The sequence below is a fragment of the Equus quagga genome, chromosome 8, assembly GCF_021613505.1.
Source record: "Equus quagga isolate Etosha38 chromosome 8, UCLA_HA_Equagga_1.0, whole genome shotgun sequence".
Classification (NCBI taxonomy): Eukaryota; Metazoa; Chordata; class Mammalia; order Perissodactyla; family Equidae; genus Equus; species Equus quagga.
This window is the reverse complement of record NC_060274.1, coordinates 46,592,430-46,606,365: the sequence shown is the minus strand read 5'-3', so window position 1 is coordinate 46,606,365 and position 13,936 is coordinate 46,592,430. Positions and strand designations below refer to the sequence as shown.

The 13,936-nt window shown below is 43.5% G+C and overlaps 1 protein-coding gene across 2 annotated transcripts in view; it reads left to right on the top strand.

Annotated features, from left to right (window-relative positions):
• Window positions 1-13,936, top strand: part of COBL (cordon-bleu WH2 repeat protein) — a 277,905-nt gene that overhangs the window by 158,521 nt on the left and 105,448 nt on the right. For both annotated transcript variants that reach the window (XM_046669173.1, XM_046669175.1), the window contains one exon: window positions 90-272. In XM_046669173.1, coding sequence (XP_046525129.1) covers window positions 90-272 — 183 coding nt within the window. The remainder of the gene's footprint in view (window positions 1-89; window positions 273-13,936) is intronic.

Genomic DNA, 13,936 nt, shown 5'->3' with positions numbered 1-13,936 from the left:
TGGGTGGGCAGTGTTTCCACGTGGGAGCATTCATACACAGAGAAGTCAGCTCATGCTGATGAGATTTTGTTTGTCTCTTCCCCCAACAGGGCTGTCTAACTACCCCCAACTCCCCCTCCGTGAATTCCCGTTCCATGACGTTGGGTCCATCCTTCTCACTCAGCAACATCTCAGGAGTGTCTGTGAAGTCGGACATGAAGAAGCGCCGGGCCCCTCCACCTCCTTCCCTGCCTGGTGCGGGGCCACCTGCTCGAGACAAGGCATCAGAGAAGGTAGGGAGAGAGCAGCCCTGAGGAGCAGTGCATCTGTTAACGGGACCAGTGAACTCTGGAAGTTCCCTGTGTACACTACAGTCATTCATGTTTGTGGCTTAAGCAACAGGAGTGTTTAGGGTGAATATTTAAGCTTCCTTTAGAAGTAAAGGTGAGATGCCACACTGCTTCAGTTATGGAAGGTAGGAAACTATTTTTTGTCTTTAGTCCTTAAAGGACTATGCTTGTTGATTAATATTAATTTTATTTTTAGCATTGAAATTTTGGGCATCATCGTGATTGCTTAATGAGAAAATTGCATGGTTACAGGGACTGTAAGAAATTTGGAGTGTATAGGATAAGGATGATACACAATCTGATAGAGGTGCCCCACATAATGCAGATGTACAAGAAAGCAGAGAGTATTTTTGCATAGGAAGTTGCTTTCTGTATGGTGTAACGTTTATGTGGGGGGCCTTGTGTTTTCGAGCCTCCTGTTTTATCTTTATTTTCAAAGCAACCTAATGCCTTTGTGAAATGACTGAGTCACTATGTATTCCCCCGGGAGAAGCTGTGTCCTCAGCACCTGGGGTCTCCATCTGGGCTTCTTTCATCTGCCTGCTGACCCCTTAAAACCTCATTTGAATTATCAGACCCTCACTTTCCAGGAAGTAGGACACTCTTTGACAGGCACTCTTTCATGGCTTGGAATGTGACACTGTGAAAATGTGAAGTAAAGTTTTTATTTTCTAAACCCATCCTTATTGGGGTGGAGTGTGGCAGGGACAATGAGGGTGGCCAGCATGGGACTCTGCTTTGTGCTCTTTTAGAAGCTGAGTCCTCCAGGGTTCCAAGGCAGACCAGGCTGTGTCCAGCAGCAGGGCCTGCTCCATATGTGCTGTAAGACGTTGGGTCCACCTGCAGGGTATAGATAAGGATGCATTATTCTTCATTAAGCTGAATGTTTCCTGCGGACTTGCATCCCAGCTTCCTGGGGAGGTACCGCACTGCAAACAGGAATATTTACGTAAAGTACATTTAAAACTCATTTATTCTCTCAGAGGAGCTTAATTTCCTGGCTCTTTCCTTCTGTTTTGGTGTCACTTGACCTGTCCCTGCTTCATAATGGTCAGTAGCATCACACTCCTGCTAGTCTTGATTTTCAAACCCTTTTTTCTTATTCACAAAATGGATTTTCCTTAAAATAAACTAGAAACTAAGTCTGTACCTCCCGAAGGAGAGACATGGTCCCTGGATCATGGTTAGAAGTTACGTAGTGGCTCTCTGTGCCATCCTTGTGACATCTCACTTAATTTCCTTTTCATCATGGTTGTCTGTCCATGTATCAGTCCGTCTGTCCAGCAGTCTGGATTAATCACTCGTCTTCCTTGATCCCTCCAGGGGTATTCTTTATCCCGGGTCTCAGAAACCACCCTGTTCCTGTCTTCAGACCTGCCATTCATGGCCCAGAAATGTGTCTGAGAGGCCTGTAATGCAACACAATTTAGAAGAAAATAGTTTGATTTTGTACTTCCTAAACATTTTGTAATGCTACTAATTTATTTTGAGTTTTGCATAATATTTTAGCTGTCTTTTGATAAAAAGAAATTTGGGTACAAATGGTACATCATTTTGTTGTATGCTTGCGTGATTATGTCAAAGTGAACATGAGGCTACTTCCTCTGATGGTCCACAGTGTACCTCTTGATTTTGCTTGGGTTTAGATTCTGAACGTTTTCATAACACACAAAGTATATTTATACCATTTAGCACTTTTCAACCACCTACCTCTGGGGATGTCTTTTGCTTTTGATTGGGAGGAGTATTTCTTTAGTGGAGAAGATTATGAATTCCAGTATCATCACTATTTAAGCTTTTTTTTTTTCAACGAGAATTACATTTTCCTAATGTTATAGGATGTAGATGCTAAACCTCATCAGCGTTTTAAAAATTCTTCCATCCAGAGAGATGTTGGGTTTTTTTTCAGATTTTAATTTGCTTATCCAGAATGGATAAAGTCGGCTTGAGTGGGAAAATGTATAGTAAGTAGAGAATCAGGAATTTTGAATGAAAAATAAATAGTACTCTATACCCTGCAGAATGAACAGAGTTCCCTCTGAGGCAGTAAGAGACTTTTACTGAAATCTGTTTTATTTGGCAGAGAATAAGTGGAGAAATTGGCTCACAGAAACCATCTCCTTTTTTAAGCATACGAGCGGCATATGGATTAGATTTAAGCATTTGCTATGAACATGCTTTTTTTTTTTCTTTTTAAATGAAAAGTATTTTGTTATTTACTAATTTCTGGGAAAGGAACCCAAAAATGTATTGTCATCGCTGTTGGGGAAGAACGTCAATTCCTTCTCATGAACTTCCTTCCATATAAAGATAAGATGTTTGTTTGGAAAGCCTTAGTTATATGCAACTGTTAGTAACACCAGTATCCTGAATGAGAAGGAAAGTCATTTTCAAGGACATGACTGGTTTATAAGAAAATTAGAATACTTAAGTTTTTATATTTAAAACACTTTTTTCTTATCAATTAGTATTAAAACTTCAGTATTTACTTATTCAGGTCTTAGAGGTGGAATAATTTCAGCCAATCTGAAAGTTTTAAAAAAATGTAATCTTTGTATCAGTATTTGTTGTCTCATTATATACTCATAACTTGATCATTAGTATTTGTTATTTCTAAAAGTACTTTTCAAAGAGATTATCTCGAGAGGTGTTAGAGCCAATGAAAGAAATGGATGGCGTCCTTGTGAAGCCTGTTAGCCGATGGGTAAAGCAGCACATTGTCTTTCAGGAGGAGGTAGAACCACTCTCTCCTGTCAGGCCTTCATCTCTCTCTTCCCAGAACCTTGAATGTAGTTTTAATTATGTGGAAACATTCAAACAGGAGTGATATATTATATATGTTAGGGCACCATATGCTAAGTCAGTATTTTTCAAATGTAAGTGAACATCAGAATCACCCCAAAGGGCTTGTTAAAACATATTTGACTTGGCTCCACCCGAGAGTTTCTGGTTCAGTGGGTCCGGGGCAGGGCCTGAGAATGTATGTTTCAGCAAGTTCCCAGGCGAACCCCAATTTGAGAACCACTACTCCACAGAATGCTGCTGCCCTGATGTGCCCACTTAGAATTTGGGCTAATCAAGTGTGAGGGAGGGTCCACTCAGCATAAATATTTTTAATGGATCTGGATAAATTCATCAGCAGAAAAGTTATCTGAAGATGAGTGAATCTATGCTCTGCTGTGATAATTAAGAACAGTTTACCATACAGTTAGGTGAGGCCTCAAGTTAGATGTTAAGAAAAATAAACAGCTCTCGCTTCTTGCTGGAACCCAGGGAATGCTCTTGTGAGGGGACAGAGGAAGTGCCTGTTCCGGACGGGATCTTTCTTCCTCTTTTATCTTCAAGGTTCTACATTGTCCTCTCCCCATCTTGCTCCGTGCTGAGATGACTTCACGTCCTGCCCTTGGCCCTGATCAAGGGCTAGAATTCTCTCTTGCGGCACCTGTGTTTGGGTCAGAACCCCTGTTGTATACTATGTCTCAGCAACTCATCCCCAAGGAGATTTGTCTTCCTGCCATTTGTGGTCATTTCTCCCTCTTGGGCTGCTCTTAGAACAGCGTGGCTCAGTATTCAGGTTATGAGGAGGGGCTATGGACACAGATGCCTGGGTAGGCATCCCTCCACTCACTCTCTGTTCCTCAGTTTCTCCTCCGCAAAACAAACAATAAAAGCAACATTCCCAGGTGCCTGGTGTAGAGGTCAGAGCATGGACCTGGGAGCTGCTTCCTGGGTGCGGATCCCAGCTCTGTCATTCCTGTTAACGTCACCTTGGCAAGTTATTCACCTTCTGTGCCTCATTTCCTTAGGTGTGCAGACTGCATAGTGATGGAGTGGAGGTGAGAGCCAGCCAGTGGGGAATGGAGAACCAGCGCGCCTAAGGCAGGGAGGGCTGAGCAGTAGGGGAGAAGGCTCTGTGTTAGCCAAGGTCCTGCATTAACTGAAGGGTAGATTATATTTAAAAAGGGAACTTTCTATTGCTACCAGCACCAAACGTATAATTAAAAAACCACCAAGCCCCTGGAACAGGCTTATTTTGTTCAGTAATGCCAGCACCCTCTCTCCTCTCTAGGTGGCACTTTCCCCTTTTGGCCATGAATGTGAACACCGACTTGCTAGGCCACACCTTCAGAGAACTGTGGGGGACGAGACAGTTACTCAGCCCTTTAAGCACTGAGAGCCTCTGTTTGAGAAGAACAAGAATAGAATGCTGGCAAGTCATCCTTACTTAGATGACTCAGTTTACCTGTTCAAGATGGAAACAATCCCATAGATCACACTAGCCGACATCTTCATCTGTAGAATACTTTGCTGGTTACAGATCAGCTTATTTCAGTTTTTGTCTCCATCAGTTGATTTAAAATAAGTAACTTGTGGAAGTCTATTAGACAATGCTGTGTTGTCCACTTTTAGTTATTATCCACAAATATAGAATAAGCAACTAGTCATTAATTTATTCAGTCAATATACGGTTCTTATACACTTGCTTTTGTGCCGATAATAGCTATAAATCCTTTTTTATTCTAAGTAAAAGTCATTCAAAAAATATTTTAGTTATTCTGGCTTTCTTTTGTCCTATATTATTTGAATTATTGCGTTCATTATGTTCAACACCATAAAACTCCAACATGGCAAGTATATTTCTTCATTACCTCAAGTTTATTGCATTGGGACTAAAATAACTAGTGATGCTGGCTATTAAAATGAGAGATGATGGAGGCGTGTGTTATGATCAGTTACTCGTATAACCCAAAACGGACTTTTCTAATAAAAATTTGCTCATATATTCAATAAATATTGTTAACAGCTGCTATACGCAAGGCCCTGCACTTGAAAACATGAATTGATAATCGTTACTGTAATATCTCAGTGCAGTGTACACATAAGAACACAGTATTTCGTACTGTGTAAATATTTAGGATGATCTGCACATGTTAGAAATTTAGCAGAAGGCATTACTACTTGCAGTTCCATTTCCTGGATCATCATGAGAGTAGGGCATTTTAGAATATTACAGGAAATCATAAAACTGCTGACTGGACACCCAACAATACGTTTCATCAAGAGCTGAAGTAAGCTTTTGACCATCATTGAACTCAAAGTTCACTTCTGTGGCCATGTGTTTGGTCATTCTGGTGTGTTCCTGACTCACTCTGCTTCCCAGTCTGTAGCAGAGAGAAGGCCTTGTTCGAGGGAATCCCCAGTGAGCAGAACCACAGACTGGAGTGGTCAGGCCGTGTGGCCAGCGGGACTCCTGGTCCAGTCTCCTCTCTCCTTTTAGGACTGATATTTTTTGCTTCCTAAAATGTGCATCCACAAGGATGTTGAGGCAAATGCGATCCTTACCCTTGCAGAGTCGTTCCTACTGTCCTCCCAGAGTAAAGTCTACTTTGTTTCCTATCATGTGCCTCCTAGTTGGTAGTTTGTTTCTAGTAAAGTGGATGATGCTTGGACACTTTTTAAAAATTATTTTTCATAATAATCTGGCATGTGGGAGGTATTTCACATCAGCAAGGCTTGGCCAGTTGGCCTCCTGGAGTGCTGTGCAGAGGAGGGCACGTTCGGAGGTGGACAGGGCTTCAGCAGAGAAGGGTGACCCTTTCAATTCCCTGTGTGTACCAGGGGCTCAGCAGTGGAAGAGCCCCACCTGGCCCCACCCGGTGTATGAGATAAAGAAGACAAAGTCTGCAGGCTCGCCTCTCTCTCATGCACGCCACGTTCCAGCTGTCAGTGAATCCTGACCTGAATCCAGCCACCTCCCACCACCCCTGCCCAAGCACAGTGGTCCAGGTTCTCCTGCGTCCCACTGGGTCAATTCCCATTGCAGTGACCTGCTCATTGGTCCCTGCTTCCACTTCTGCCCCTCTGCCTGCAGATTCTTCTCCATACCATTGCTAGAACGACACTTGTCAAAACAGAAGTGACGTCATGTCTTCCCTTAAAGCCTCCAATAGCTTCACATCACACTGGGATATAACCCAAGTTCTCACCTCAGCCTGCAGGCCTCTGTGCTCTGGGCCCACCGCCTCTCCAACCTATGTTCTCAGTCCTCTTCCTCTCCCAGTGCCCTTGCTGCCTGGCTCAAAGGAGCCTGTCCCTGGTCCTCTCCACATGACCCTGGTCACATTCTTCTCACATCCAGACCCTGCTCAGATGTCACTTCACCAGTAAGGTCTCCTCAACCCCTCCACCCTCTGGTCACTCTCTCTGTACTTCCCCGCTTCCATTCTTCCTCTGGCCTCTAACATGTAAGCCCAGCAGGCAGGAAATTTTGTCTCTTCGTTCACTGACGTACCTCCAGTGTCTAACACCATTCTGTCACATCAGTACACATCTGTATTAATTTACTTCATATATACATGGTTCATTTATCAAGCACCTATGGATGGATCCTCTCTAAGTGGAAAACACTGAGTTCTGAATTTATATGTGAATAGGTAATGAATTGTTTTGCTCATGAAGCCGACGTGGAAATGGCAACAGCTCTGACCAATGCCTGCAGTATTTGCTCTAAGAGGAAAGAGCTATAAATGAGCCCCAGGAAAGGCAGGCTTCTGCCAACTGCCACAGCTAGAAATGACCATATTGGTGCAGACTTGAGGAGGGGTAGGAACTGTCCATGTGGAGACAGGTGGGGTGGAGAAGCCTCTACATGCCGAGAAGACTGAGCTGCTGCTGCAGGACAGGAGCCCCTGGGGAGCAGTGAGGCCTCTGAAGGTGGGAATGCACGTCACTGCTCCACCTGTCCTTAGGAAGAAGAGAAGAATGGGACACATGGCATGACCATGCTGTCTTGTGGAGCCTCCATGACCAGGCATAGGGGTCCTATAGCCGAGAGGAGGGGAAGCGGCAGGGGATGTAGGCCAGAGGCTGGACCCTGCCACTTCATACACAGTGAGCAGCCAAGCTTCACTTTCTCATCTGTTAAATGGGTGCAGTGGCTCACACAATTTGGAGATAAAATGGGAGAATATTTATGGAAGTGCTAGCAAAGTGTCAAGTTCTTTATCTCTTCTCTCCCTATCACCACCCTCCTCTCTCTCCTGTCTTTGTTTTTAGCATTTTTCTGCAACCCAGGTTTTTCTCCCTTGGTCTCTGTACATCTTGTTAAATTCCCTTCATTTGGTCTTCCAATGCTTCCTAACCATGTTTCTTCAAAATAACACACATACGTGTGTGTGTGTTTCTATTGCACTTTTGTTGCCATTTCTAAAATACACTTCCACATAAATTGTTTGATTTAACCCTCACGACCATCCTGGCAAGTGTGCTAATTATGCTTTCCTCAGTCGAACTGAGGAAACTGAGTCTCAGACCAGGCCGAGCTGCACATCAGAGACCACACAGCCCAGGGCCGACTGTTGGAGCTGATTCTAATCCAGTGGTGCTTCCTCCAGACCTGCTGGGTCACCCTCTTAACCAGAGAGCCAGGACCTGTCCCTCTGTTGCCTACAAAAGCAGAAATGATGAAATAGAGCTGGGTTTAGAGCATGGGACACACTCCTTCTGTGACTTTGTAAAAGACTAGCACAAACCTTAGAGAGGAAGAGGGTGTTGACATTAAGGTGGAGGTTACTCTGTCTCCAGAGATGTGTCCTAGTGTTTGAATAACTGTAACTTACACACCCAAACCAGCTGCCAGCACATTCTTTCAGACATGACAGAAATCTTTCCACTCCCCACACTGTTAACTTGAACACCACACATTAATGTTCTGGAATACCAAGGGTGCCACGTTTCCTTTCCATTCTGTAGTGCCTTCCATTCTCTGAAGGTCAAGAACAGGGCACGGAATTAGCATTTTGTGTTTGGCTGGAGGTTGGCAGCTCAGCCACACACCTTCCCCCAGAGGAGCGGAGTGAATAGATCACTCTTTTCACCCTTCAGGTTACACTATAGTAAAGCCCCTCCAACCTGGCCATCCTTTCTCTTTGTGTAGACAGGAAGGGAGGCCTCTGTTTGAGGGTCTCACCCTGGCAGACCTTTCGGCTTGTGTTGTGTGTATATTTCTGGGCGTGTTTGGAAAATTCGGAGTCTTACTTGAACCAAAGGCATGCCAAGCACCCCTCCCTACACCAGCGCCCCAGCTCCACTTCCCTAGAGCGGGACTCAACAAGTGACTTCCTGTGGAAAGAAAATGCACTTTCCCAGTTGCATCTTCCTCTTAGTAGGGTGCAGAATCTCCTTGATTGGTCCCCTGTTACTTTGGCTCTTTGGTTACAAACAGCAGTCTAACTTGCTTGGAGAGTTGTGCATTGCCCTCTCTGTGGCTCCGTCCGTCTCCAATGGTGTGATGAGCTATTCCAAGACACTGTGACTTGGAATGCATTTTACATCATTTGTGATTTTCTAGGTCAGTGTCTTTGTGGCAACTACTCATGTTCAGAGGACTTCTTAGCAGAGGTCAGTAATATACCAGTATGTAAAGGGACCATCAGTGACCAAGTTCAGCGAGATCCATAGCTCCCATCTCCCACCCCCACAGCCTTGGGCACAGAATTGTAATTGCCATCCACTTGGCTGAATCCCCAACTTGGGATAGTGACTCGTTTCAGTTATGTCCTGGCCCTAAGCACATTACCTGGCTTGCAGTGAACCCTCAATGAGCATTTTAGGAACAGATGCATATGGACTCAATGATAAAACAGATAGGAGAATCGTGCAAGACTATCCTCAGTCAAGAAAGATGAGTCGTGATCTATCTGGAGGGATGTTGCTGGTGACACAAACAGGGCGGCCAGGCCTTATTTTAATCAGTGACTCACATTGTGTGCTGATCCAGCTGGAGGCTTAGGTGGATGAAGGGTGAATAGACAGCGGGCCTGTCAGGATCTAGAGTGATCTAATAAGCTGGGCTGATCTTCAGTGAGATGACATTCAGTAAGGCAAGGGTGGGAGTTCAGGCTGAGTCATGGTCTCCAATGGCCCCTAGGTCAGCACTCCTGTGCTCTGCATGCTATAGACCCTGGACAAGAGTAGCTCCATCCCCAGGTCCCTCCAGTCTTCTCCTATGCCCCAATCCAGGGCTGACCCTGGTGCCCCTGGACTTCCAGTGCAAGAATGGGGTGCCTAGCTAAATGGCTGCACCCAAGGGAAAAGCACAGGTGACTTGGTGGTGCCAGCAGGCAGTCGAGGCTGTGAAAGCTTGCAGTCACCTTAGCCTGCACCAGCAGAGGCGCGATGATCAGGACGAGATGGCATTAGTCCTGCTCTACTCGGTGCTGATTAAGACTGTACCCGCAGTAACTGTGGGTCTGAACCTCACATTTTAAAAGAAAAAAACTGAAAGATGCACAGAAGAGAACATTCTGGGAATTGAGGATTCTGGAAACTACCATCCCTTTTTTAAAAGTAGCAGAAACTAGAATATTTTAGCTGAGGAAAGTAAAGCCCCAGTGGACTCGATAGCTCGGTCAGATGTTTGACTTCCTTTCCTTCGGGTGGGAGCTGTGCTGCGTTGCTCCAGGATGGGATGAGAGCCAGTGTGTGGACGATCTAGGAATGTTTGTCTTAGTGAAAGCTAAGAAAGATTTTTCTGTCAGACAGGGTTGCGGTGAGGGAGAAGTGAATATGTGGGGAAAGCACCATGTGGCAGTTAGAGTTAGTGTTTGCTTATTGTCTTCTTTAATCCTCCCTGAATCCCTACAAGATGGGGACTGTTGTCTCCATTTTATAGATGATGGGACACACAAAAGGTAAGTGACTTGTTCAAGGTCACAACAGCAAGTAAAACTAAAGAGCAAGGTTAAAACACCATCTTGAGGAAAGCCTTTGTAGAATCTGCAGGAATCTGAATTTTTACCCGCATAATCACTGCCTACAGCTAAGTTAAAGGGTGACTAACTTACTAGGACCACCATAACGAAATACCATAGACTAGGGGGGCATAAGCAACAGAATTTATTTTCTCGCAACTCTGGGGGCTGCAAGTCCTAGAGCAAGACGTCAGCAGGGTTGGTTTCTGCTGAGGCCTCTTCTCTTGGCTTGTAGACGGCCGTCTTCTTGCTGCATGCTCACATGGCCTTCCCTCCATGCATGCACATTCCTGCTGCCTCTTTCTCTTCTATTAGGATGCCAGTCATATTGGATTAGAGCCCACCCTAATGGCCTCATTTTAACTTAATTACCTCTTTAAAGACCCTGTCTCCAACTACAGTCACATTCTGAGCTACTGGGAGTTAGGACTTCAACATATACATTTTGAAGGAACAGAATTCAGTCCATAAGAAAGGAAACTGAGTTTTATGTGCAAAACAGTTTTCTTGGTCATAAAGAATTCAAGGACAAATAAGCTTCAGCCCTTTAAAAGCTCTCAATATTTAGTTGCAGCAGACAGTTTATGCCTCCAAAATACCAGAGAATGGTCCTTGTGTGGGTGGATTATGGTGTGGCAGATTAGAGTGCGTGAAGGTGTCATTTATAAACTCTTTCCCAGTGGGTGGCATACAGATCATGGATAAAGTCCTAGTGGAGACAGATCATCTATCCTTGCTAGTAGTGTCTTAACTGTTAAATCAATTGGGGATGAAAGCCCATTGTGCCAGAACAGTTACACGTAGAAGTACAATCACCAGCAGAAACACTTTCCATGGCTGCTGACCAGAGAAGGCACTTCATCCAGTCCTCAGCCAACTGGTCCTAGCATAAAAACAATGATAATGACCCACAATGGTTCAGTTTTGCCGTGTTGCAGGTGCAATGCTAAGACCTTATATACATGATCTCATTTAATTTAATCTTTATAATATCCTTATGAAGTAGGTGCTGGACTTATCTTCTTCATACCAACATGGCCACTGAGGTTTACCAAAGTGAGGTGAGGTCCCAGAGCTGTGGCAGTCAGCAGCAGAACGCAGGCCTGCTGGACATATTTTCTGCAGGGTGCTCTCCTCATGGGTGCTGATTGGGATCAGAGGAAAACATGTGACCATTAGCTGGCAGTGTGCTCGAGTGAGAGATGTGCAGGCTTGAATCTCTGCTCTGCAACCTCTGCAGGAGACGGTGGAGGTAAGGTGGCAGCATATGCTAGTGCATAATGCCACTTCCGCCACCGTGATCTCATTTGACATACAGATTCACAAATGGATAAAATGTTTGAAACAGAAGAGCTCACATATTTGCTCATCATTGACAGGGAAGTCATGTTTGCTGTTGGAGAATCAAAACTCAAAGCTTACAAACAATCCTAAAAATCTTCTTGAAAGAAGAATAGATTCATGCTCCGTCATGGGCATCACTCCCTCAGTTTTTCAGCAGAGTAGTTTCTTAGTTCATGGAGCTCTTTCTCAATAGCCCATTCTGCTTATGGAAATAATACTGCAGTTGAAACACCTGGCAGAATCAGGATAGAATCAGTTCACCTCATTTATGACCTTTGTCAAAGAAATTAAGCAAAGCGGGCAAGCTAGTGGTGAGGAATGCTAGGTGATTGTGCTGTCTAATGCTGTTCCCTAGATGGAATGACTAAATCAGTGGAATTCATTGCATCTGGCTTGCCAGTGCCAAAGATATATAAACTTGACAAGGCTGAGGCCCTTATTACACTCATATTAAAAGAAATGAAGTACTAAGCCTTATTGCAGGCATGGCCAAATGCTCTGTAGTATATCTACCAGTACAGCTCAGTGTGGATATCTGCTGATTTTTGAGATGCCTCCTGTATTTTTTGGGTCTACCCATTTCCAAAAATCTGCTCATCTGTTCATACAGTATGTTATGGGACTTCAAAAGTCTTGACAGGGGCGCTGGCCCCGTGGCCGAGTGATTAAGTTCGCGCGCTCCGCTGCAAGCGGCCCAGTGTTTCGTTGGTTCGAATCCTGGGAGCGGACATGGCACTGCTCATCAAACCACACTGAGGCAGCGTCCCATATGCCACAACTAGAAGGACCCACAACGAAGAATATACAACTATGTACCGGGGGGCTTTGGGGAGGAAAAGGAAAAAAATAATAAAAATCTTAAAAAAAAAAAAAAAAGTCTTGACAGGAATGAAGAATAAAATGAGTGGGGCTGCGTAAAGTGCTTTTGCGTCTAGCCATACTGCCTTTGAGTCTATATTTTAAAAAATAATTGTGTCATGTCATCTTAAATGTCCCAGACATAAGGTATATCTGCCTGTTTAGCAAATAAACAGAACAAGTGCAAAACTGCATAATGGATTTGCACTAATTCCTTTTATAATAAACAAGCAAGTATAGATTTTGTTTATATCCTAAAATATGGAAAAGCAAATACAAAATGCATTATGGTACAGAACAATCTTTTTAAAAATGTTGGGGGAAGTGGAAATGCTGAAGAGGTCACCTCTGGCCTTTGGGATGTTTCCTTGTACCCTGGAGATGGCGAAGAGGAGGACTGCATTGTGTTCAGAGGAAGCCACGTGCCTTCGCCAAAACAAATCTCCATGTGACCCTGCGGGGTCCACTTGCAGAGCCTGTGAAAACAGTGTGTGCTGCAAAGGAACTTCCTCGGGTGGAGATAACGGTGTCAATAATGAGAGTTTGCAGACAAAGGGAAAGGGAGCTATTTTGGTTGTTTCCCATCTACCTTTTGTTATGGATCATTTCCTCCCTGACACTTCCAGCTACAGAAGCGTTTGTTTGAAGAAGATTAGATTCTTATATATTTTTAGCTGTCTTTAGAGTGTGACATTTTATGGAAGCCTCTTTGATAAAATCAAAATGAAAATTCAACTTTCTGCTTTCCTACACATTGACATTTTAGTGACATAAAGGAAATTAAAAGCTGGGCTTAGTATTATAGGGTCACAGTGTTTAAATAGCCACTGTTTAAATATATGTTCTTATCCTCAGACTTTGTCATTTTTGTCACTTTGGTTTTGCCTATCAATCATGTCAATAGTCAATGTGTATCTCATTAGAAAGGGAAACTGGTAAAATTGTGGCTTCATTATTTTTCTTACCTTTACATTTTGCTTCTGTCCATCCAAGTATTTTCATGATTCTTTCCAATCACCTTGATAATCAAAAATCAAAAGTGGATTTTAGAATACAAATCAATATTTTAAATTTACAATGTAAAAGACCCTGATTCCTTTTTTTGAGAGATTATTCAGTCTTTGAAACCTGAAGCCGGTTTCAGGGCTCTACCCAAGGCCCATCTTGTCTTGAACTTCCACTCCCCCTGAGCCTTGTCCGATCTAGGTTCATAGATTAATTGGCCTTCGTCACTAGAAGTGTTTGATTTACTCCTTAATGAAACTCACACGATTTTAGTCCCTGTGAAGCTTTTACTTCTGTGCTTCAAAGGATGTAATCAACAGTGAAAAGGCTTCCTACAAAATGGGAGAAAATATTTCCAAATCATGTATCTGATAAAAGGTTAATATCCAAAATATATAATGAACTCCTATAACTCAACATCAATTAACCAATTAAAAATGGGCGAAGGACTGGAATAGACATTTCTCTAAAGAAAATATACAAAGGGCCAAACAGCACATGCAAAGATGTTCAACATAACTAATCATTAGGGAAATGCAAATCAAAACCAAAATGAGATACCACTTCATACCCATTAGAATGGCTACTATCAAAAATGAAAGAAAGACTCAAAATAACAATATGGTCAAGGATGTGGAAAATTTGAAA